Source organism: Castor canadensis, chromosome 9 (genome assembly GCF_047511655.1).
Source record: "Castor canadensis chromosome 9, mCasCan1.hap1v2, whole genome shotgun sequence".
NCBI lineage: Eukaryota > Metazoa > Chordata > Mammalia > Rodentia > Castoridae > Castor > Castor canadensis.
The window spans coordinates 42,792,311-42,814,684 of record NC_133394.1 but is presented as its reverse complement, the minus strand read 5'-3'; the positions used below and the strand labels follow the sequence as shown (position 1 = coordinate 42,814,684).

The 22,374-nt window shown below is 38.2% G+C and overlaps 1 protein-coding gene across 1 annotated transcript; it reads right to left on the bottom strand.

Moving 5' to 3' along the window:
- Positions 1 to 819: 819 nt before the first annotated feature.
- On the bottom strand, positions 820 to 19,126 carry Lrit3 (leucine rich repeat, Ig-like and transmembrane domains 3). Its single transcript, XM_020186949.2, has 4 exons — positions 19,011 to 19,126; positions 15,264 to 15,736; positions 3,154 to 3,459; positions 820 to 1,943 (listed from the first exon to the last, which is right to left on the bottom strand). The coding sequence occupies exons 1-4, from the start codon at positions 19,124 to 19,126 to the stop codon at positions 820 to 822; spliced, it is 2,019 nt and encodes a 672-aa protein (XP_020042538.2).
- Between the last annotated feature and the right edge of the window lie 3,248 nt (positions 19,127 to 22,374).

Genomic DNA, 22,374 nt, shown 5'->3' with positions numbered 1-22,374 from the left:
AATTTCAAAGGCTTTCTGTTTATCCAGAGAATTAAAATATGATGTGGCAAAAGACAAAAAGCTTAACTGTGGCCTTTCAGCTACCTGTACATCTTTTGAAAAAGCAAATTTTTTTTTAAAAAATGAAGATGAAAAAAGATGAAGAGAAAAAGAAGAGCAAATATCAAAATACTAAACAAACTGTTTCTAAGTTAGCACATTATTTTAAAAGACCCATACTTTCTATCAGCAGATAAGTTAAAATCCAAGTTAAAATTTTTTAAAAATGGTCTGTTTGTCATGATCCTCCTTTATCCTTATTTTTGCTAATATTGCTATTTCTAAGGACAAGAGAAAAACTTTCAGTAAACACAAAATTCTTCATGATACCATGCTCACACACTAGGCAGTGGCAGCAAACATTCACAGCAAATGTCGTAAAGTACTTTGAACATGCATGAGCATCAAGGCTTAGTTGGTTATGCTAATCTTTCTTCACTGCTCAAAGAAACTCTATTTATTTAAAACATAGAGTTCACTTATTATAACAATTTTCACATGAATTTAAGAACTAAAACACATTCTAAAAATTATTACAAACTTATTAAATACCAACCTAAAATTATTTCTATAGACATCTTTCACACAACAAAATTTAAGATTGTCTTTTCAGTTCAGAAATCTCATGACATTTTCTTAAAAACACATCAAAAGCACTCCATTTGTGATTATTATGTAGTAGGATATGAAAATCTGTCCAAGAGTCATCCAGAAGGTCAGTTATACCCCTCGATCCTTAGTTTTGTAGCTCACAGTCACCTGGACTACAAAACCTTAGCACTAATACTCTGGTCTAGAACATTCACTTCTAAAATTCGTCTGAGATTCCACACTTGACCTAGAACACAGCAGCAATTTTTCTGAATCATCTCTGTGCCTTCGTGTCCAGAGCTCCCCTATACTTTGAGACCTGGGCGATAGGGTCTCAAATTGGATATAAGTCTCTTTTGCCAGGTCATCGTCCCAGAAAGACTCAGACTGACATTGCAGTTTGCAAACTTTATACAGTAAAAAAAAAATCAATGGCAGGAGAACAACACAGGCAATACTGGTCACCACAATAAGGAAAAGCCACTGGGAATCACCTTCTCCAAGTCTGTCAGTAGAAAAAGTGATACATTGATCCTTTTCAGGAGGCACTCCTTTAGGACAGACACATGCCACATACTGCCTGCCAGGCTCCAAGCCATCGATGGTGACTTGGTTCTTGCTGGAGTCTGCATTCAACAGTACAAGCTCCTTCTCACCATACTTGGAATACAACACAGTCACCACAGAGTTACGCGTGGTGTTGGCAGTGTTCCATGTCAAAATGACACTCTCTGCAGTCTCGCTGATCACGCTGATGTCTTCTATCGTGGCATTTGCCTCCATAGGCCTTGCTTGGTTCAACAATGGCAGCTCTTCCTTCTTACTTGCACTGGCTGGAGGAAGCTTATTTCCATTCATCTCCACCTTTGTCTTTTTTTTCCCACCAGGGTGGAGCTGGAGCGACTGCCTGCTGGCCTTGGTGGTGATTGCTATGATACTAGTTCTTAGAGTTGTGGTTGAAGAAACAATGGAGGAGAAAGGAAGAGAAGAGAAGGAAGCAGTGGAGGGAGGAGACAAAGTCGAAGTAGAAAGAGAAGAGGAGGAAGATGAGGAAAAAGAGGACCAAGAAGCCAACAATGAAGTAGGCATTGAAGTCGATCTTCCCAACTTCTCAGGTTGATCTCTACTTCTTTCAGAAATGTCTGGTGATATGGTGGTTGTGACAACACCAACCACTGTCACAGTAACCACAGCTTCTGACATCCCAGCCAAATTTTTGGCCTTACATTTGTAATCCCCAGCATCCTTATAGGAAATGTCTGTCAAGCTGATTATGGACCATCTGACTCCTTCCTCTGGAGACTCCTGAATTACTGGAAGAAAACGAATACATACCTGTGAGAAAAAGTTGAGCAGTCATGCCACCCTAGAAGGAAACAGCTACCTATTCCCTCTTCCACGAGCTAAGGGGGAGACCTTGTAAGTCTCTTGTGGTGGGTGATGGCTCTGAGAATTATTTGCATAAACCCTAGGACTTGTCAGGTGCTGTGGGATCTATATGAGAGGAATGGTATTTTTTTTTTAAAGATGTGGGGATAGAAAGCAGAAGATTCAGGTTTTAGTAAACCTTTCTTCACTAAATGGTATGTGATTTGGGACAAGTCAAATAGTACCTAGTTTCAACTGTTGAAACTAGCAGCAAGGCATGTACTTGGTCACAGTAGGATCTGAAAAGTCTATGTAATCAACATTTTAAAAAATTATACTTTTGCCCCATAATAAAGTTTCCCTGTGATTTATTATTTAAATAATCATTAAAAAATAAAAAAAAACATGTATGAAAGTCTCTTTTACAATCTTTTGAAGTGAACTGTGTTGATGGAGCAAGACAAACAACTTGTCTATAGCCATCATCTATTGAACCATGCCGTTTCTGTTTAAGAAAATGATTAAATTGTGTGATTTTACCTAGGGAGTGAGATAAACTGAGGAAAATAGTAACCAGTGATATGTATCCTTCCAATCCCTGGCATCCAGAGCCCTGGCAGTATAATTCAGTGGTTCCGTGTCAGATCATCTGCCTAGCACACTCATGTCCTGGGTTCAATCCCCAGCACTGGAAGAAAAAAACAAAAGACTTTTAGAGCTCAGGGTGTAGCTTTATGGCAGAGCACTTGTCTAAAACGCATAAGGCCCTGGGTTTGATCTTTAGAACTATAAAATAAAATAAAATACAAATCACTTTTATCTAATATGTTTTCTTAGAATTAACCAGCCATTTTAAAGCTGCACACACACACAAAAAGCCAGGTGTGGTGTTTCAGACCTGTTATCCCAGCTACTCAGAAAGTGGAAGCAAGAGGATTGAGAGTTCTAGGCCAACCTGGGCAAAGTTAGCATCTCAAAAACAAAATAAAACAAAAGGACTGGGGGCACGGCTCAAGTGGTAGAGTGCTTTACCTAGCGTGCATGAGGCCCTTGGTTTAATACCTGATACCACACACACCAAAGAAAAAACATTGCACAAAAACATGAGATTAAGTTGTAAATTCCTTGTCTCATAGGGTTGAATGAAGAAAATACCTGTATAATTAACTTGCAAGCTGTCAGACCTTGTCCACATGAGCTGTGGAGTAGGGTAGCCAGTGGCATCACACCGCAGTAGGACATTACTGCCCAGAGCAGATGTGATTTTGGTGGCTGAGGTCATCACCGATGGTTTTAAACACTGCTCCAACTCTGCCCTCTGAAACAAAATTCCTGTGAGGCGTTCGGGTTCACTACAAATCATGAGTGGATCAAGAAGCACTACAGCAGGGTCAGCCATCTTTGACAACTCAATCACTTTAGAAATGTGACAGTCACAGAACCAGGGGTTGTCCTGCAGACCTAAAATAGAAGGGAGAAAAAGGTCAATAAATGTTTTTCTGGTTGGGGGCGTGGCTCAAGTGATAAAGCACTTGGCAAGCAAGTGCAAAGCCCTGAGTTCAAACCTCATGGAACGAAGGAAGGAAAGAAAGAAGAGGGGGAGGGAGGCAGAGAGAGAGAAAGAAAGAAAGAAGGAAATTCTGATGAAATCACTTTACATTACAACCTTTTGAGAAAGTAGGCCCTTGTCTCCCCTAAAACAGAAGTGATTTGGGGGTATAAAATATAGTCACCTCAGTGTCATTTTTTACCCTACAATCCAGCAATCTCAATGAACATATCCTGTCCATTAGTTCATTGAAAATCATAGCAAATATTTTCTGAGCATTTACTCTTTGCTGAATTCTGCTCTAAACACTCATCTCATTTAAGTCCAATGTGAGGGAAATACTGTTATTCCCATCTTAAACATAAGAAGCTGAGGCACAATGAGGTAAAATGACTTGATGGGTAAGGTTGTCACTGAAGCCAAGACACAGAAAAGCCAAAAAATCTTGACCAAGGTCAATAGTTAATCAGTGTAAGAACCAAGATTTGAATCCATGCACCATGAAATGCCATAAGTATAGTTATACAGACATCTCTAGGGTGCTCTGAAACTATTAACAGTCAATTATAGGATGCCAAGAGCTACCTAACTCAGCCTGCAGTGCATCATGGTTTTGTGTGACTTTAAGACATGTTGAAGTAACACAAGTTTACATACTAATACCATAGAGTGAGCTGCTAGTAGTGTCAGGAGATAAGATTGAAAAGTCTGGCAAACACAAGTATGTGACTTGGCATGACTGTCTTATGTGATGGCCATCGAGGAGCTTTGCTCAATTCTCCCTCCAAGAGAGAATTAGGGTTAAGGAATGTAGGAGGCTGACAGTTTCCAGATTCTTCAGCCTCTGACTCAGCTTTCAGAACTGTGAGCAGAATTCTTTTGGCCTTCAAGGAGCCTGTCAGTGAGAGAATATGGAGATGGGGGAAGTTACTGGGAACTAGGGAAGGGAGCCCTGCTATGGGGTGGCAGAAAGTTCAGCAGCACTGTCCCTGTGGTAAGCACAGAAGTGAAAAACAAACTCAAGAGAATGAGTGACCTGCCCAGGGTCATTTCCATAAACAGCATCGAAACTGCTGGGAGACAATAGCTAAAGAACTGTCACAAACAAAGGACCAAAACTTGGTACAGTAACAGAACTGTTTGTCATTCCCAAACTCTCCAAAATTCTCAGATTAAGAAAGGACTTCAAGCCAGGTATAGTGGTGCACACCTGCCATCCCAGCACACAGGACACTGAGGCAGGAAGATCTAGAGTTCAAGGCCAGCCTGGCTACCTAGTGAGAGACTGCCAAAACAAAAACAAGGGGAAAGAAAAGAAAGAAAAAAGAAAGGACTTCAGAGCAAAAATCAAATCCCAGGGTGAGACTACAAAAATATTTGCTAAACTCTCAGAAGAATCCAATGTGGCACTCAAAGCATTCTGTCAGATAAATGTCTCCCTAAGAATCTGATATTCTATAACAGCCTCACTAAAGACCCAAAATAGAAAAGGATATATCTCAGAGAATTGTGGTTATGGTTTTTACTAATGGTATGGGATATAACTGAGAAGAAAAATAATTTGAAAAATTCTAACCCTGGTAGAAATTTAGCTGCTAATTTGTACAATCTATATTTCCATTTATGCCTATTTGTATCTAACAGCAGATCGTGACTGGCTTGTTTTTCTGCCAATGTTGTTAGTTTTTTATCGCCTATTTTGGAATTTTGCTTTTCTCCCATAAGTGAATAACCTTGAACTTTTTCCTGTGAATTTATGACTAGTTCTGTAATTAATATTTATTCAAATTCTGTTCTCTCAAGTGTTGGCTCCTTTACCCTATTTCATGCCACACACAGACTTTATGGTTTATTTTTACATTGGGTAACTGAGTGTGACCCTGAAATCTAATGGCAGGGCTGAAATCCAAGTTCTAGAGAGCTCCACGATGGGGAGGTATCCAACAACCTCTTGTGCTTGCTAGGCAGGCACTCTACCACTTGAGCCAAACTGCCAGGTAACCATTCGTGATAAACATAATACTAAAAACCTTCTGCTAATATAGTTAAAGTTTCAAATTCTGATTAAGCTACACTTCTACACAAGAAAAACATTTCCTACACTCTCGTCCATACCTTCTTGCTATTAACAAAGAGTTCAAATTTATGTAATCTGCATCTCTACTAAAAAACACAGAGATACATAAGTAATGGCGGTGATGAGGCCCAATAAGTATACCTAAAATAATGAGGTCACTCATAAACCCATTCTACATCCAGGGTGGGGGTCATGGATCAAGGGTAGAGCACCTGTCAAGCAAGTACAAGGCCCTGAGTTCAAACTCCAGTACCACCAAAAACCCATTTTATCCCTAGACCCCTGATAGATGTTCATTTACTATTGCAAGTTTTAATCAACCTGAGGCCAGATGTAATTATGATATAGAAAAGAAATTAAAAACTAGTGGAAAATGATATCTTCAGACACTTGAATTTACTGGGTTCTAGATGGGACCCTGTGATCTTGGGGCTCTGTGACCTTGGTTCTACATGGAGCTCTGTGACATTGAGCTTTTTGTCTCACTCCAGTCAGGATGAGTATCATCAAGAAAAAAAAATGCTGGAGAGGATGTAAGGGACTGTTGGTAGGACTGTAAGTTAGTACAGTCATATGGAAATCACTATGGAGGTTTCTCAAAATTTTTAAAAATAGCATGGTGCAAATCTTGAAATACCAGTGCTCAGATGGCTGAGGCCAGAGGACTGCAAGTTTGAAACCAGCCTGGGATACATAGTGAAACCTTGTCTCAAAAAATTAAAAATAAAACTACCACATGATCCAGTTATATCATTTTGGGCATAATTGTCAGCTTACTCTAGAGACACCTGCACACCCATGTTTATCATGGCACTATTCATATGAGCAAGGTATGGAATCAGCCTACATGTCTATCAGTGGGTGAACAGACAAAGAAAATATGGTATATATACACAATGGAGCTGTATTCAGCCATAAAGGAGAATGAAATTATGTCATTTGCAAAAAAAATGGATGGAACTGGAGATTACCATGTTAAGTGAGATAAGCTAAATAATGACTTGGCTTATTTTAGAAGGAGATACAGGACATGAAAGTAAAAGGGAACTGGTAGGGAAATGAAAGGAGAGAAGTGGGGAGGAACATAAGAGAGGATAATTGAGGGAGTAAATTTGATCAAAGCATAATATGTGTATGCAAAACAAATGTCACAATGAGCAGGTACTAGGATCACACCTGTAATTCTAGCTACTTGGGAGGCTGAGATTGGGAGGATCATGGTTTGAGGCCAACCCAGGCAAATAGTCTCAAAGTCACATCTCCAAAAAGTAAATAGAGAAAGATGGACTGAAGGTGAGCTTCAAGTAATAAAGTGCCCACTTTGCAAGAGCAAAGCCTGAGTTCAAACCCCACTCCAGTTCCACAAAAAAAAGAAAAAAATGTCAGCCATTACTTTGTACAATTTATATATGCTAATTAAAAAAAGAATTCGGCTAGGGATATAGCTCATTGGTAGAACACTTGACTAGCATATGCAAAATCTCTGGGTTCAATCCTAGCACCAACCCCCCCAAAAATGTTTTAAATTAGGTCAGCTGCTAAATAAAGTGCCACTAACTTCTACAAAAAGTTACAATGATTACAAATTTGAGTTTGCTATCAATTTGTATTATTAGAATCATGAGCTGTAATTAGGAAGAAATTAATGAAATGAATATATTACTGTTGTCTCTCTATGTCTCTCTCTATATATCTCTCACTATGTGGCTGTTCTCTCACAATCTATCTATCTTCTCAAGAAGATGGAGTTATGTGCCTGCTCACTAATTTAAGAGAGATGACACTAGTGACAAGAAGACAGAGAAAAGAGAATTCAAAGTGGAACATGTATAGAATACCATCATATAATAAAAATTTAGAAATACAATAGTAAAATGTTTACACTGAAATGAAAGATTAGTTACTTTACATTTTATATCTATGAATTTTATCAGCATTCTACATAACAGAATTCTACTCACCAAAGTTATTTATTATTTGACTTTAATATTAATTTCATAATTAACATATGTAGAATGCTTTAACTTTCAAAACACCTCAACTTGTTACAAAAGATTTTTCAGTAATTCTAGTGATACAAATTAATAGTTATTGGTGGTTTCCTACATGGCAATATTGCATTTTTTAAGAACTGTAAAGACCCTAGAATTTTATTCTGCTTTAGGATGACCAACCCATCCCATTTAGCCCAGGACTTTGCTGATCTTAACACTGAGAGAACCACATCCAGGGAAACCTCTCAGTCCTGGACAAACCAGCCTGCCACCATTTTATAGTTGTTCATAGATGACCATGACTGTTGGTCAGACTTGAAGGCTAGATAATTACTCACAGCCCTGGAGAGACATTATCATTTTAAACTCTCATTATACTCCGTAGTAAGCATATCTATCCTTTGCTCTGAAGGGAGACCTATCTCTACCTTCCAGAGCTGTTCACTAACAAAAATCCTTACAAAAATGGTGCAGAATAAAATGAAGTGCCCACCTGTGCTTACAAGAATGCAGAAACTAGAAAGATCATGGAAAATTGTCTTGCATCAATACTGAACATCCAAAATATGGTCTAACTCCATTCTCACAATAGCATAACATATCATTATCCTCATCTTAGAAATGAGAAAACCCTTGGACACTGTTAGTGAAAATATAGATCAGAAAAACAGTATGTAGATTTCTAAAGAAACTAAAATAGAACTACTATGTAAAAATAAATACATACATAAAAGATGAGAAAACCAAGAGGCTGGAATTTAGGAATCTGTCAAAGGTCACACAATTGGGCAGCTAGGATTTGAATTTAAGTACCCTGATTTTAAAGCAATACCTTGCTGTGTCATATAGCACCATGTTGTTTTATACATCTCAGGAAGACAGCATTACTTTTTTTGATTTCACACTAAAGAACAAAGAGATTACCACTTTGACTCTATAAATCACTACAGTCCTGACTAATCTGTTTTTTTAACCTCCTAATCTAATATTCCTCTAGCATAACTCACCTCTTCATCACTTGAAAACATTTACAGCCAAGGGTAACAGCTATTGTGTCATTATGTACAAAAAAAAATTCCTCAAAGCAACATCTAGAGTATAAACACCTGTTTTGGGGAAAGACTTCAGACATGTAACATTGTTGCAATCATTACTATAAAATGTGCTAACAGTGAAACAAAATTCTTAAAATGTTAATCCAATGGGTTACATCTAAAAGTTACATAAACCTAAAGTAAAGATTTTTAAGTCCCTCAAAACTATAATGCCTGTTTGTTCACTTTTGAAACATCTAAGGTCAAAGGTACAATTTTTAAAACCTGAATAAAAATAGTGATATAAAAACAGAACACACTCACCAAGTGTTTTTTATTCTGGGGGCAAAGGTACAAGGGTTCTGTAAAGTTAAACTATTACTCGCACAGCATTCCTTCCAGGCAATACATCAACCACAATCACAATAATTTTCATGAATTAACCTATTTTATATAACTATTCCTGGATGGGGCCAGTGAGCTTTGCTTTATCCCTTTCTAAAAGAAGAATATAGTATTTTTATGCATCAGAGTAGTTTTATTAAATGTACCATTTGTGTGCATGTATTCGTGTGGGAAAGCAATAAATTCAAGTGTAAAGTTTATGCTACACATTATAAGTCCTTTGAGTCAAAGATGAAGGCCTACTCAGCTTTGAGGAGACAGTAGTGTTTACAAACTGGATGGAGAAAGTAAATGTTTTTCAACAAATGGTGCTGAAGCACCTTACATCTCTTTGGAAAAAAATAAACCTTAACTCCTATCTTGTCCTATACTCAAAGGCCATTTTGAGATGAACCATTGTCCTAAGCATAAAAGCCAAGAAGATGAAGCTAAAAACTGAATATAAAGGCTAAAAGTATAAAGAAAGTAAAATATCTCCATGATCTCAAGGTAGGCAGGTATTACTTAGAAGGTACACAGAAAGCACTTTCTGTAAGAGAAAAAACTAATAAATCAGATGCCACCTAAATGTAAAACTTTCTTACCAAATACTCCCTGAAAAAATGAATAGCTGGGTCAGCCTTGGAGAAAATATGTAGAATGCAAATAACTGACAAAAGACTTGTATTTAATAGGGTTTTTTTTTAAAGACAAATAACCCTAAAAAGTTAGGACAAAGACCTGTACAGTTACTTCGTAAAGGAATATACACAAATGTCCAACGAGCAAATGAAAGCCTGATCAACGCCATCTGTCATCAGGGAGATGTAGGCTTAAGTTACAATATGATAGTGTTCCTTGGTCCACCTGCTCATGCCCTCTCCACAGAGGTAGAGTGAAAAACAACCACACGGAGTGTCAGAGAGGATAAGGATCAACCAGTCTGTTTTATAGTGCCATAGGGAATGTATAATGTTATGAAACCCCTTTGGAAAACCAGCAGTCTCTCAAAAAACTATACATAGAGCCATCCTACCGACCAGCAACTTTAATCCTAGGATTCGAAGGGAAATAAAATCCAAAGAGAAATGAATACGTATTCTACAAAGAGCTATACTTTACACCTGTTGAACTCACCATAAGATGAGAATTAATATAGGAAAGGAAAAAAATGGAGGGGATGAGCCAATTCGGGATACAACACATATTCATAATGAAACTCTCTGTATATCTATCTTAAACAAACAGCAATGTCTTTTTTAAAAACAGGAAGGTAAAATGGGTCTTTTCTGGGGGTTGGCACCAGTGGGAGGGGGAGGATAGGAGGAAGGGTGTAGGAGGGTGAATGTGATGGAAATTATTATGTACTCATGTATGAAAATGGAACACTGAGACCTGCTAAAACTGTTCTAAGAATGTTGGGAAGGGAGATAAAGGAGAATGATGGAGGGTGAATTTAACTAAGACATATTGTAAGAACTTTTGTAAATGTTGCCATGTACCCCCATACAACAATAATACGATAATAATTTTTTTTAAAAAGAATGCTAATAGAAGCCTAATCCATAATAGTCTCAAACTGGAAATAGCCCAGGTATGCAGCAACAGGAGCAAAGGCAAACATTGGTTCATTGATCCAATCAAATCTGATTCTGCAGTAAGGAAGTACCGGTACGTGCAACACCATGAATCAACCTCGAAACACACTGCTGAGCAGAAGCCTGGCACAGCAGTGCATGTTGTGTTATTCCGCTTACGTGGCATTCTAGGGCAGGTGAAATTAACCTATGATGGTGAAATTGGAACAATGGCTGGACAGGGTGAGGGGAGACTGGGAAGGGGCCCAGGTGATGGACTATTATATATCTTGATGAGGATGTGGTTTACATGGGGGATACATATTGATCAGAATTGACCGAATTATGCACCTCAGATCTAGCACTTCACAGTATACATAGTATATCTTAATTCATAGATTTTAAAAGGCTTAAAAAGTAAGAGTGATGTCTGTGAAGAATGTGAATTTGAAGCTTGATTCTGCCTCCTTATCAACTATAAAGAGAGTGAGGATCGGCACAGGGTGGGGTTGTTGTCAGGGCTGAAAACACACATGAGAAGTCCCCAAAAGGCTCCTAAGAAGGCAAAGCCTTAACTATGGTGCCTTTGTCTCCTGTGGTCCTAGCAAAGGGCAGGGCATGTTGACAGACATGGATAAGTGTTTGTAGAACTAAATTAATGTCATCTTAGAAATTCTGTGGAAGTACTCAGGCTGCGACTGCCATTCAGACAAATTCCACTATGAATACTACAGCCCATGTTTACAACTGAGCAAATTTGGGTAGCAGTAAAAAGAACACCCAATAAACTATTTTATGTCCAGTCCTACCATAGATCCTCTCCTCCAAGATAAACAGTGGCAGGTGCTACAGATGGGCCTGGGTAAATATTTCCTACTTCTTAAGGATGAGGCCATGGAAATTTACCTATATTACAAATCAAAAATTGAGTTTCATAGTTAATTTCAGCACTAATTTGCAGGATATTCATTTATAGTTTTATGGATACATTAAAGGACAGTTTTGCTGAGTTGTTATTTTTCTCAGGTACAAGAGAAAACAACTGAAAAGCCTATCCTTAACTTTTTTCTTAAATAACACTGCATTAAATAAATGCAGTGTTTTATGAGGTCAGTCAAGTGATGTTTTTATGAGGAAAACAGCTTCAGTATTTTTACTCACCTTGCACATGAAGGAGTGGGGAAGGCATGGGACCTGGACCCAGATGGGATATATTTATGCCCAGCTCCAACCACTGTGTCACAACGAGCAAATTTAAGTGGGGGTTACTTGATACTCACACAAGGTTAACACAAGAACAGAATAATTTACATATGTAATATATGTAAGAGGTCTGCCTCAAGTAACTTCACAATATGAACTGTTACAATTGTTACCACAAGTAGAACATACATCTATTAACAATAATAAACATGGGGCAATAAAAATTAAATAAAAACACAATGTATCCTGATAATAGCAAAAAGTAAATTCTACAGGGCACCTGGGAAGGTGTCATTGGCACTGATTAGCACTGAATTCTAGAAAATCTAGAACTGGTTCTCATCACTGTATTTCAGCTATGCAACCTGAAGATTCAAATATTGTTGGGATAACAAAAAAGCTAATTAGAGAATTCTTATTTTCTTATTGTTTTTACTAGCATATATTAACAGTACAAGGGGGTGTCATTGCAGTAGTTCTATAGATGTGTATACTGTACTTTAAACAATTTCACCCCAAAAGTCTTTCTTTATGAGATGCTCCCAGTCCTGTCACTACTGCATTGATAACTGTTGATCCAGAAGTTTAACCCAGAGACTGAACAAGTCATCTTCTAAAGAATTACCATACAAAAGCTCATTTCATCCTCAGTGCAGTCTATGAGCAAAGTGGAGCCAGGCCTGTCATCTGCATTTTCCAGATGAAAAAGTAAGAGTTTTCTCTGCATGATTCATACCCATCACTTAGTCCTCTCTTGAGGGGTAGCCCTTCTTTTCCCTTTCATAAAATAGAAAATATGGTTAAGTGCATTCAAACTACCTCATTATTTTCCAATATGATTGTTGTTATTATAAAAGTAAAGCACAGGCCAGACATGGTGGTTCATGAGTGTAATCTAGCTACTCAGGAGACGGAGAGCAGGAGGATTTTGGTTCCAGGCCAGCCCAGGCAAAAAGTTAGTGAGGACCCTCCCTCCCATCTCAACAAATAAGCCAGGAGTGTCAACACACATCTGTCATTCTAGCTATAGAGCTATAGAGAGGCATAGGTAGGAGGATCACAGTCCAGGCTAAACTTAAACAAAAAACACGAGACCCTGTCTGAAAAATAGCTAAAGCAAAAAAAGGTCTGGGATCATGGCTCAGGTGGTAGAGCGCCTGCCAAGCAAGCACAAGGTCTTAAGTTCAATACCAGTTACTTCCCCCAAAAAGTAATACCACAATCATTGCAGAACATTTTGAAAATGAGAAAAACGAAAAGATGTCCCACTACCCAAAGAGGAGAGAAATCCAGTTGGTGTATTTTTTACTCTTTTTCTTTGTACATTATCACACATTACTGCTTTTAGAGCCTCTGGACTCTAACACATAGATAAAACTATTTAGGTAGCTGTTCACAAACACCAAAATTTCAAAACCCTTTCCTGTTTGATCATTGAATTCTCATCCAGACTAAACTCACAAAGGAATGCTTCTTCATAATAATATTAGTAGCTAACCACAACAGCTATTAATAGCAATTAAGTAGTAATTGAATTTTATTTTCTATTATATATCTCCATTGGATAATTTTATTAGAACCAAAAATTGCTTTGCAAGGAAGTTTAAAAAATATGTAGGGAAACAGAATCTCATATTTACAATAAGCAATTTGTAGCTGTTAGCCTCACTCATAAGGATCAAATTGGTGGCTAAAATAAACACCAATGTATAAGTTTACATAGTACCTATGGGTGTACATAATATAATAAGAATTCCATAGATATCTGTTAAATTAAACTAAGGTTTTTTTTTTTTTCTCTAACCCATCTTATAAGTTTGACTCATGCCTGTAATCCTAGCTACTCAGCAGGCAGAGACCAGGAGGATTGCAGTTCAAAGTCAGCCCAGGCAAATAGTTGTAAGACTGTATCTTAAAAATACCCAACATAAAAAGGTCTGGTGGAGTGGCTCAAGTGTTAGAGCACCTGCCTAACAAGTGTGGCCCTGAGTTCAAACCCCAGTACACCAAGAAAAAAAAGAAGTTTGAGAACTGGACAAGTATGAGCAGCTCATGAAAGAGCTACCTAAGAAAAGCTTCCATGAGTCTACTTTTTTCTATCTTTTTCTTATTACTCATAGTTTTAGTCTCATAGGCACCAAATACCTTTACATTTAAACATATCAATGCTAAAGCTGGGTGGGAGCCATTGCAATGCTTTTAACAGCAAAAAAAAAAATACCTGAGCTACATCTTCTATTTAACTTCTATCAACTTTTGACAAATATTTAAGCATGTAGTATCAGTCAGTAAGGATCCATGGTACAAATTTAGCACTTATGTTGCCTCTTGCTCAAGAAGGTTGGTAAGTCATTTCACTGACCAAAGACCCAGAAGTTCTTTCATTCACTGAGAAATACAACCTCTTCTGCAGCCAAGTCAGGAAGGGTGAGAAGTCTAACAAAGTTTTGGCAAATCAAAGTGACTGATCAAAGCTTCAGGCTTGGCTGGGCATGGTGGTATAAGTGTTTAATTCCAACATTCAGAAGGTGGTAGGAGAAGCATGAGTTAGAGACCAGCCTGGAGACTCAAAACACACACACACACATACACACACACAAACTTTCAAGTTTCATGGTTCTCAGGAAAACACCTTGTGGGTCTGCCTTTTCTTTTTTTGATTAAGAAAATTCGAAGGCAAGTATGGGGGCTCACACCTCTAATCCTAGCTATATGAGAGGCTGAGATCAGGAGTATTGCAGTTTGAGGCCATGCCAGGCAAATAATTCTCAAGATTCCATTTTCAAAATAACAGAGCAAATGGACTGGAGGTGCTGCTCAAGTGGTAGAGCACCTGCCTGGTAAGCATGAAGCTCTGAGTTCAAATCCCATTCCACCAAAAAGAAGAAAAAAGAAAATTCAGAAGCTATTCTTCCTGACAAAAGCACTTCCACCCTATCTAGATACCAATGCCCATCTCCTAGTCTTAAAGAACCTGGTGGAATGTTGACCAGAGCTGTAGGCTAAATGTGGCAGAGTGTGAAGGTTGGTGTGCTTACAAGAGTAGGGTAGGTTGGGAGATTCTGTCTCTCATCTTGAGGCTCTCTGAGGGCATTGTCTCTCTTTTATGAGGCTTTTTCTCCCCACTCCTGCCACATGTGCACATGTATATACACACACACACACATATACACATACACACAAATGGCCATTACACCTTACACAAGGGAAACAGGTTAACTGACAAGGTACTAGTCTACTAAAAGTGCAAATTCAGAACTGGGGACACAGTTCAGTGGTAATATACGTTCAGTATGTGTGAGACCCTGGGTTTGATCTCCAACAACAACAACACACACATGCAAATCCAGGGAAAGAAACCCAATCTAGATATTTAAAGACCAGACAAATAAATATAAGCATATCAAGGTATCTATACATGAAAAGCCCAGAGGCTGGTGAACTTACCAAGAACAATTCTTCTTGGTGAAAGGTCTGAGCTTCTAGAAGGTGTCGCAGCTAAGTGGGACCAGCTCTCCAGGAAATCTGGCGGCAGTGTGTTTAGTCTGTTGCTTGATAAATCCAAATAGGCAAGGTTCTTCAGATACCTGACCACCTCAGGTGGCACACGGGTTAGTCTGTTGTTGTGCAAGTCCAGTGTCCTCAGATGAGGCATGTCTAGCAGAGACACCCAAGGGAAGGTAGCCAGAGAATTCCCCTCCAAACGCAACTCGTGGAGCTGCTTCAGGTTGTAGAAGCTGCTGGGGTCGATGCTGGCCACAGAGTTGTAAGTGAGCCAGAGGTGCTGGAGCTCCACCAGGTAGTAGAAGGCCTCGGCGGGAATCCTGCGAATCACTGTCTTCTCTATGCGAAGTTTCCAAGTGTCCACAGGGAAGTTTGTAGGGACTTCGTTCATGTCCAGGTCATTACATAGCACTGACCTAGTGTCACAAGAGCAATGCAAGGAGACCCACTTTCCAAGACTAATTCGAAAAACTAATCCTTATTTAAAACACGTATGAAATTTTCATCCCCTAGTGTTTTCACAAAATATTCAATCTAGCTAATTTATAATCAGCATCCTTACCATCGCCTTCTTCATCATCATAAGCATGACGGCCACAACTACTAGGTCGAACCATATAAAATGGTACATTTTATTGAAAGGGTCAAATATCAGTAATCTCATGTGGCTCAACCTGATAAATACGGAGCTCTTTCCATGCCAGGCCTAGGTAACGCAGGTCACATTCATTACCTTATTAATCATCACAATAGTCCTGAGAGGTAGATGTTAGGTCTGACTTTGCTCAGATCTAAGCTCTGCCACCTCCTCTGTGGCCAAAGTCACTTGACCAGACACAGGCAGTGGGATTTTCCTATATGGCACAACCATGATGCTTAATTTAAATGGCTGTCAGATTCTATACCTTCTTAGCACATAGTAAGCACTCAGTAGGTGCTTATTGCTATCACCAACGACCTCAAATTTACATCTCTAATATCTGAGGCCCACCACTGTTTGGTGACTTCCCAAGGTCACCTAGTCAGTGAGTTACAGAGCTACCTTCCTGACTCACTTCTATCCAACTCCAAAACACATCCCTTTAGGAAATAGCCCTTGTTAAAAGAATCCCCTGTTAAAATCATAAATTGATCTCTTTTTTATCAGAAAAAAAGTGTACATACTAGATGTTTAAAGTTGAACTCTGCTTTAACAACATGACCTGTGCATTGCTTTCTACCTAAGGAATAAATCAGAAAGTGAATCTATTCCGTTAGGCCCTCACTAACTAAAGTGACCCTGAACAAGTCAGATTGTGACCTTGTTTGTTGGTATTTGTAAAACAGGCATAAAAAACAAGTTGTCCACGTGTGGGTTTAAGTATGAGGAATCTGAGACCTTAGTCTCATTTTAGTCTGAAAAAGGACTTACTCATCTCCCATACTACACTCATCTTAATTGCTGACAATGGATAATAAACAGTCTTGCAAAATTTCATCTAAATTATGTTACAATAGACAGCAAATCAGAACAAAAAAATGGCCTTTCAATAAAACATTACATTAAACTGGTGACGTTTAAAAGCCAGCCTATGCTATAAACAGAGGCAAGCAGGATAAAGCTTCGAGATCCTGACAGTGTTCTCTTTTCTATAACTTTAGATCCTGTGGAATCATTGACATTCCTGGGAATAACGCTTTACTCTTCATCTTTCATTTATATCACAAATGTCAGTGCTACTTCATACCAGAATGACAGCAGTTTCTACCCAATTAATAAGCATTTCAGTGTGTAATAATAGAAAGAAGCCTACACTGAAGGCTAGAAGACCTAGCATCTTAACCAACTCCGTCAAACATCAACACAAGTCTGTGATCTAGGACAAGTCATTTTGCCCCTGACTGCTTGGTTTACTCACTTATAAAATGACAGGGGTTGAACTAGATCATCTCTAGAGTTCTTGTCAGGGAGAATAGCCCATGATTTTTGTAAAATCCATCAATAATAGGGCCAGTGCAAGGAAGGAAATATTTCTGGTAGTGTTCTCAAAAGTACCTTGGCCTGGTTATCAACTGCTACACATCCCTAGGTAAATAGGTCTTTAACTTGCTGTATTGTTTCCATTATCTTTAACCACCCCATGAGTACCTCAAGAAGATAAGCAAGAACTGGGTACAGAAAGCTTATACAACAGCAAGGCAAATTATGCACTTACAAATAAATTATGATTGTTAATATTATCATTATTATTTTGACTGTGCTGGGGAGCTGGGGATCAAACCCAAAGCCTCACACATGCTAGGCAAGTGCTTTACCACTAATTATTATTCTTTTATTTTTTATTTACTTTTTGTAAATTTTTTATTTTTGTGTTAGGGATACAAAAGTTCTTACAATGCATGAATATATCATACTTGAATTCACTCCCTCCATCATTCTCCTTTATCCTTCTCCCCCATATTATTATTCTTTTAAACTCAAGCTATTCTTTGTTTTTGTGTTTTGGTTGGTTTTTTTTTCTGCAGTACTGGGGCTTGAACTCAGGGCCTTCATTTTGAGCCACTCCACCTGCCCTTATTTTATTTTATTGTGATGGTTTTTTTCGAGACAGAGTCTTGTGAACTATTTGTCTAGGCTGACTTTGAACTGAGATCTTCCTGAGCTCTTCCTTGTGAGTTGCTAGGAATACAAGCGTGACCCACCAGTTCCTGGCACTATTTTTTTATTACTTTGTTCAAAAGACTAATCATTTGCTTTTACTAATGAAGTCACATCTAATCTGATTTTGTTATTAAATACCTTCTCAAAAAGAATCAAGCAGAAAATAATAGAGGTGATGAACCAAACCTGGGTGTAATATGTACATATATGGAAATATCACAATGAAACCCCCTTCACATACTAATAAAAATCTTTTTAAAAAGATAACTTTCCCACCGAGAAAGCCAAAGTTTGATGAAAAATACATGGCTCTTAATTAGCTTTTAATTCCTGTAGAAGAAACAACAAAAATAAACTAATTTTATCTCCCTGGGGAAAAAATCAAAGTCTATCATGTTTAGCTAGTAAGACTCCTATTTTGCATTTAACTTACATCTTAAAGTTCTCATGGGCATTATAAACAAATTACATGTTAAACCCACATAGATTAAATGACTTCTATGAGGTCCTATAGTGTCTGCAAGAGATAGTTGAAACGTCTACTTTGTTAATTCCATTAGTTAAAATGAAAAAAATCTAATTATGAAGCTAACTTTATTCCTGTGATCTTCCTTCCCACTGTCCAGGCATTGGCATGAATGATCCTCAAATGAAATGGGAAACTGATAGCACACACAGCCATCGTTCCTGCCCAGATGGATGCTCTTAGGCCTTCTAAAACCAAGGCCTGATCTGGACACACACATTGAAGACAGCTTGACCTCCTGAAAGGGATATTCTGTGAGTAGGAGTATAGTGAATATTTTTGCAATACAGAATGTGTTTGAGAATTTCAAATAGCTTGTGAGACTTTTGAGAGTTAAACTGCCAAAATGAAAAATAATAAAGCAGTAGACAACCAGCATGAATACACTGAAGCTAAAACATCTGTAAATGAAGTCTTCTTTGATTTCTGGTAATCAAACAATTTGCTTTTGCAATAAGGCTGATTTGTTTGAGTCCTTTTAATGAAATAACTAGAACACTTAGTAGCAAGGAAAGGAGCGTACCTTGATCCTGAGCCATCATATCTGCCGTGATAATCACAGGTGCACTGAGCAGGACACGAACAGCACACTGCTTCCAGAAAGCTAAGCACAATGTACAGACATCCAAAAGGTCGCATGGCTCCTGTTAGGAGTTATTTGAATAAAAAGTAAAAACCAAATCCTAAGCATTCAGAAACTGGTGTTCCAGAAATGCAAGTCGTCATTTAGTGACAGCAGATTACAGGGGATTAGCTGAGCTCTGGAGTTACTTAACCTTCAAGTGTATTTTGCAAGGGATCAATCTGCCCAGCCTTTGAATAAGGCTTCAGCAAAGTAACACCTTCTAAGGAAAATGAAGATCCAGCCCGTCAGGACAATTTCAATAGTTGCCCATAACTAGACTTGCGAGGACATAACTAATAAGTCCCTTTCCTGTGGATATAATTGTCACTACAATTATATATAATATATATATAAATATATAATATTTATATATATATATAAAATATATATTTAGGGCTGATGGAGTGGCTCAAGTGGTAAAGCGCCTGCCTAGCAAGCATGAGACCCTGAGTTCAAACCCCAGTACTGCCAGAAAAAAAAAATATATATATATGTATATACACACACACACATATAATGTTAAAAAGAATGCAGTATCCTGGCAGAAGTTAGAAAATTCTTCAACGTATTTACATATGCACTATAACTTTTTTTCCAGTGCTGGAATTGAACCCAGGGCCTTGCACATGCTAGGCAAGCACTCTATCACTTGAGCCACACACCCCCAACCCTTTTGTTTTTCTTTTGCTTTTGAGACAGAGTGTCACGGCTAACTCTGCCCAAGCTAGCCTCGAATACACAAACCTCCTGCCTCCACCTGCTGACTAGCTGGGATTACTGGTGTGCACTACCAGGTTTATAAATTGGAGTGGTTTCCACAGGAAATCAATGTGAGTCAATGCCCTGTATAGCTATCCTTATCTCAACCAGCAAAACCCCTTGTTCCTTCCTATTATTGCTTATACTCTCTCTACAACAAAATTAGAGATAAGGGCAAAATAGTTTCTGCTGGGTATTGAGGGGGGGGAGTGGGAGGGGGTGGAGTGGGTGGTAAGGGAGGGGATGGGGGCAGGGGGGAGAAATGAACCAAGCCTTGTATGCACATATGAATAATAAAAGAAAAATAAAAAAAATAAATAAATAAATAAATTGGAGTGGTTGGGTTTTTTTTGCATTTTCTTTTTACTAGTATGTATGACATTCAACTTTATAAAATTTTAAAAATAGAGGCACATGACATAAGATTGATTTAGAATAGAGTTACCAATGTAATCACATACTGGCTATCTCCAAAATCAGAGTGAACTAAGCCCAGGTCATAGAGATTTAAGAGAAACCTCTTCATTCCACCTCTGGTGTGTTAGGACTACAACTCCAGTGACATTGTGTCCTGAGACTCTTCCAGATCCTCTCAGTGTGTACAAGGTTTGTCCCACCAAGTTGTTTCTAATGGAGGCAGTTATTTCTGCCCCAGAATATATTTTATTCTAAACTAGTTTCCCAGGTTTTGGGCATCAAAACCATATTTAAAGAGCAATTGTCAGCCAGGTGCACTTAGCTCATGCCTGTAATCCTAGCTACTTTGAGCTTGTGGTTTGAGACCAGCCTGGGCAAAAAAGTTTGTGAGGATGCATCTCAGTGTAAAAGAGCTGGGCATGGTGGCACATGTCTATCATAGCAGTAAGAGCAAGAAGTGGTGCAGACCAGCCTGGTCAAAAAGCAAGATCCTATCTCCAAAATTCCCAGAGCAAAAAGAGCTGGAGGTATAACTCAAGCAGTAAACCACCTACTTAGCAAGTGCAAAGTCCTGAGTTCAGACCCCAGTACATCCAAAAAAAAAGAAAGAGAAAACAATTGTCACATCTTTTAGCAATATTAGACTGTAGTAGAAAATAAGACTTTAAAAATTACCACCACACATAAAATGAAGACTCTACCAGGGCAGCCAAGGATTTAATCATTATATTGTATGATTCCATCTGTCAACTTTAAACCAAAAACTTTGTAAAGGAAAATTAATTCTATAAAAATAAGAACATTATAGGAAATATTATTGAAAAACTAATAGAATTCATGTACATAGATTGTAAAAAAACTTTGTTCAATTAAAATAACGTTCTGCATTTTTTCAGATTCTTCACAATTCATTTCTTCATCAAATATTTATTTGTTCATCAAATATCTATTCTGTGAAGCACTGAACATACAAAGATGAATAAGTAACTGTTCATAGAGACTCACATGATAAAGAGAGACACAGAGTAATGAAGAAGACAAGAGAACACATCAAACCCCGCCGAATTGTGAGTGGTAGGTACCTGAGCTGTGTCTTATAGGATGCATGTTAATGTATTATGAGAAAATCAGGAAAGAGGCATTGCAAGCAGAGGTAACAGCAGGAACAAAGTAAGAGAAACAAGAAGCATTATGTTGTCCTCAGAAAACCATAAGCACACTCTGGTACGCAGGCCTAAGATTCTGAGGCAAAAGTTACACACAATGACGAAAAGTAAAGCTTGAGGAGTAAACAAGAATGAGGTTATGAAAGAAGGACCTTAGATTCCCTAATAACTCTGTTCAGCCTGTAGGTGACAAAAGCATAAGGGTTAGGCTGAAAGTTGCACATCAGATCATCATATTAGGAAGAATTTTCTGGCAGTGAGGAGGAAAGGTTCAGATACAGCAAGCAGGAAGAGCTGGAGTTTTTATGTGGACAGCAGCAATTATGGTCTAGGTGAGCTGCAACTTTCTATGCTGGTAACAGTGAAGATAATGCAATTTTAGGAAACATCAAGGAAGAAATACTTGATTACTTGTGGGATGATGAGAAGATTTAGGACAGCTCTAAGTTTTCCCAGCTGGAGATACAGCAATAGGTGGTGACTCTGAATACTTGTGCACAAGAGGAATAAGACATGGGGGATGGAGGGGTAGGTAGAGCTCTGATCACTAAGTAACCAAAATGTTTTTAAATTATTAATTTTATGAATGTTATGGTCTACATAGAATTGAATATAGAAAAGCTGTTAAAACATCAAGTTAGTAGAAGCTTACAGGGAGCTATGTAACCAAACCCAAGTCTTCCTAATCTTATCATATAAGCCAATTAATTGATTAATGGAGTATGAAAATATTAGCACACTGTTGAAGTCCTTTATACTTAAGGCAAAATTACCCTATGCTTATTGCTGGAAGTGAGTTCAAGGCTTAGTAAATTGGAACTCAGAATCAATTTTCTAAACAATATGACAAGTATTGTCTCAGTCATTTAATTGCTCTGTTACTTTGGACAGAGACCCTCGCCGTGCTTTCTCTGCAAAAG